General features: G+C 50.7%; 1 protein-coding gene across 1 annotated transcript in view; it reads left to right on the top strand.

Annotated features, from left to right (window-relative positions):
* LOC102670645 (Down syndrome cell adhesion molecule-like protein Dscam2) overlaps positions 1 to 3,080 on the top strand; it is a 119,534-nt gene that overhangs the window by 68,920 nt on the left and 47,534 nt on the right. The window contains exons 7-8 of the mRNA XM_031513683.1: positions 1,044 to 1,287; positions 1,624 to 1,828. Coding sequence (XP_031369543.1) covers positions 1,044 to 1,287; positions 1,624 to 1,828 — 449 coding nt within the window. The remainder of the gene's footprint in view (positions 1 to 1,043; positions 1,288 to 1,623; positions 1,829 to 3,080) is intronic.

Below are 3,080 nucleotides of genomic sequence, written 5' to 3' on the forward strand. Positions count from 1 at the left end.
CCTTTATTTAAAGATCCGCCCGTGTATCAACGATTTTCGTCTGTATCCGATGCGCCAACCGCAGTTTATCCATCCGCTTGTTCGAGCGTTTTGAAAACGTGCCAGTACGTCGAGGTACGCGTCGAGGGTTTTGCGAGGGTTCCTGGTGGAAAACGCAGAGTAGACGCGCGCGCTCGGGGGAAGAGAAAAAGTGGAAAAGAAGAGGAAGGAAAACGAGGAGAGGGAGAGACGCGTGCGGGTGCACGGCACACAATTCACGGCGTTGTGCGTTGTGTGTATTCAGTGTTCCCAATGAAACAGTTGTTATTTTGTGGTCGGCGAGTGCAGCGGAGAGATACACCGTTGGAATGGAAAGGCTCGGTCGGATAGCGGAGCGGCGATATCGCCCTCTGTCCGATGCCAGCGTTTCTCGCTCCGGTTCCGCGCTGTTATTTTTCCCTCGCCGCAGCGAGCTGAATCTTGAGCAACGATCGAACGTAATGTAACGCTGTATCGTAGCGAGACGGGTGGGTTGTTTGGTTGGCTGGCTGGTTGGTCGGTTGGATGGTTGGATAGTTGGACGGTTGACTGCAACGATGGAGCGTTACGATTCATCGAGTCCGGCCAGTCAGTGAAGCGAGCGTACGCTCGAGTCGACAGTCGGTATATCTCGTTCGCAATGAGACGGAATCTTCCGACGCGCGTGCCGCTCGTTGTTTCCCTTCTTTCCCCTGATTATCGACTCTCCCTTTCGCGAGGAAATGGAATTTAATTTAACGGGGGAAACCGTGGATACATGGATATTTCTATAAATGGATATCGCGAGTCTCCAAGGGGAAACTTTCGTGGAAATTTACAGTTCAGTCGACTGTACTGGTTGGCAAAATTCTAGGATAGAATTTTCGATCGCGACGCCGTTTCTTTACGATCCATGACACGAAACTCGTGTGCGTCCCTTTTGTCGCGAATCTCGAGACGGAAAGCCCCCTTCTTTCCCTTCCTAACGATACTCGGGAAAATCCAGGTGGATACGATATTCTTCTCATGTGGTTGTTCTGCCGCAGGTGGTACTACAATAGGAACCAGAGGGAGGAGCCGGTCGAGGATTCGTCCGGGCATTACGTGGTGCGAGACGGTTCGTTGATCATACAAGGCGTCCAGGAGAGCGACGGTGGATCGTACATGTGCACCGCTAGTAATTCCGAGGGCAGCGAGTCTATGGAAGTGAGGTTAACGGTGTCTGCGCCATTAAACGTGCACGTCCAACCATCGATCCAGACCGTTGATCTCGGGAAAGCCGCTCATTTGGTAATTCCTCTTCCCCTTCCCCCTCTTTATATTTATCCCCATATTTATCGCGAAAAACGTATTTCAAACGTATTTCGTCAACCTCTAACTGAACTAAGAAAAGAGCGGAAGAAAATGTAAACGCGCGCGTAGACCAGAATCTCGAGGTTCGTCCACCGGTAAATTGTTGGCGATCCACGTTCCGGGATAATTCGATTTTTAGGAGGAGGCTCGCGTTTTTTTTTCGCGCTCGTGGCAATCTCGTTTCCGAAGGAAAGGAAAGGAAAAGGGAAAGGAAGATTCGAGGACACGGGGACCGTTCTCATCAAGCCCCTTTTTCTCTAAACTGCTTTTCAGACGTGCAGCGCAAGTGGATTTCCGCAGGCGGCGTTGTACTGGCTGAAGGACGGCCAGCCATTGAGAACGGGCGCTCGCATAAGGGCGGTTTCCAGGGAACGTATTTCCGTGATGTCGGTCGCAAGAGAGGATCGCGGCATGTACCAGTGCTTTGTGAGGAACGAGTATGAAATGGCTCAAGGAATCGCGGAATTGCGGCTGGGCGGTGAGTCTTTGTTTGCTTTTACCGTTTTTACCGTTTTTACGTTGCGCGCGCCAACCGAGAAAATGAAGAAAACGAACGAAAGGAAGAAAATAGGCTGGCCGAGCGAAAAATCGTTTCGTTTCGTTCGAACGGGGGAGATATATTCCAGATTACCCGTTTAATTCTTTTGCGCGCGCAATCGTCTTTTTCTTCTTCGCGCTGCGGGGTAAAAGGGGGGAGCTCGGCCCATCCAGTAATATCCATTATACCGTTTAAACGATTTTAAGCAACCCTCGTCCCACCTATCCCACTTTCCGTCGTTGGAACAGAAACAGCTTAACGAACGTCCCGCGAAATGAAACGTTTAAGACACTCCGACGTGCCATCTAATGACATCGCGTCGCACAGTTTTCAATTGCTCCGCTCTAAAGTCTTCGTCCGCGCTATTAAAACTCGACCGCTCGTTAAATTGCGAGAGCGAGGAATTTGCATTTTATCCCGGACGTGGGCCGGGGATCGGAGAGGTGGGGGGAGAAATCTCCCGTTCTTGAGGGATCGTTTTTCTTTCGAAAAATCCATCCATCGAGTTGCCGTGATTCCGGGAATATCTTGGAACTCGGTCCAACGGGGAGGGAGGTCCGTTCGAAAGACCGAAAGAGAGCACATCCATAAGGGGTTAGGGAAGAAGGGAGGACTTGTTTGTCGAGCGAATGGTTCCGCGGTGATAGGTTGCCGATGGTTAATGCAGTGGAACTCCTCCTCCCCCTCCCCATACGATCCATTCCGGGTTTGCGTGCCACTCCATCGTAACGCGTTTTCCATCACCCCATCCTCCCCCTGCCTTTCCTCCGGCGAAGTACGTGCCATTTTTGCGCGAAAATGGCCACATCGTTCTCCCGATCCGTGCCTCGCCACGGAGACCGATGTTTGCTTCCCCGTTAATCGCACCCACCCTTCCATCCTCCACGCTTTTAATTATCGAATCTCGATAGTCACGTACCAGTAGCTAATGCTCGATCCTTAAGGCGATTTCCATTCGTTTCCGATCGTTCGGATTACTGTTCGTATATATACGTATATATATATACGTATGTGTACGAGAGAACGTCAACTTGACGCGGAAAGCGTCGAAGCAAAGCAACGAATACGCGATTCAAAGCTTCGAGGCGTTACGTTAAAACGTTAAAGCGTACTTCTCGCTCGTCGTCCTACAAAAAAAAAAAAAGACCTTTTCTTCTCCTCTCATCCGATGCCGGCACGATAAAGTGTGTCA

Source organism: Apis dorsata, unplaced genomic scaffold (genome assembly GCF_000469605.1).
Source record: "Apis dorsata unplaced genomic scaffold, Apis dorsata 1.3 scaffold_683, whole genome shotgun sequence".
Lineage (NCBI taxonomy): Eukaryota > Metazoa > Arthropoda > Insecta > Hymenoptera > Apidae > Apis > Apis dorsata.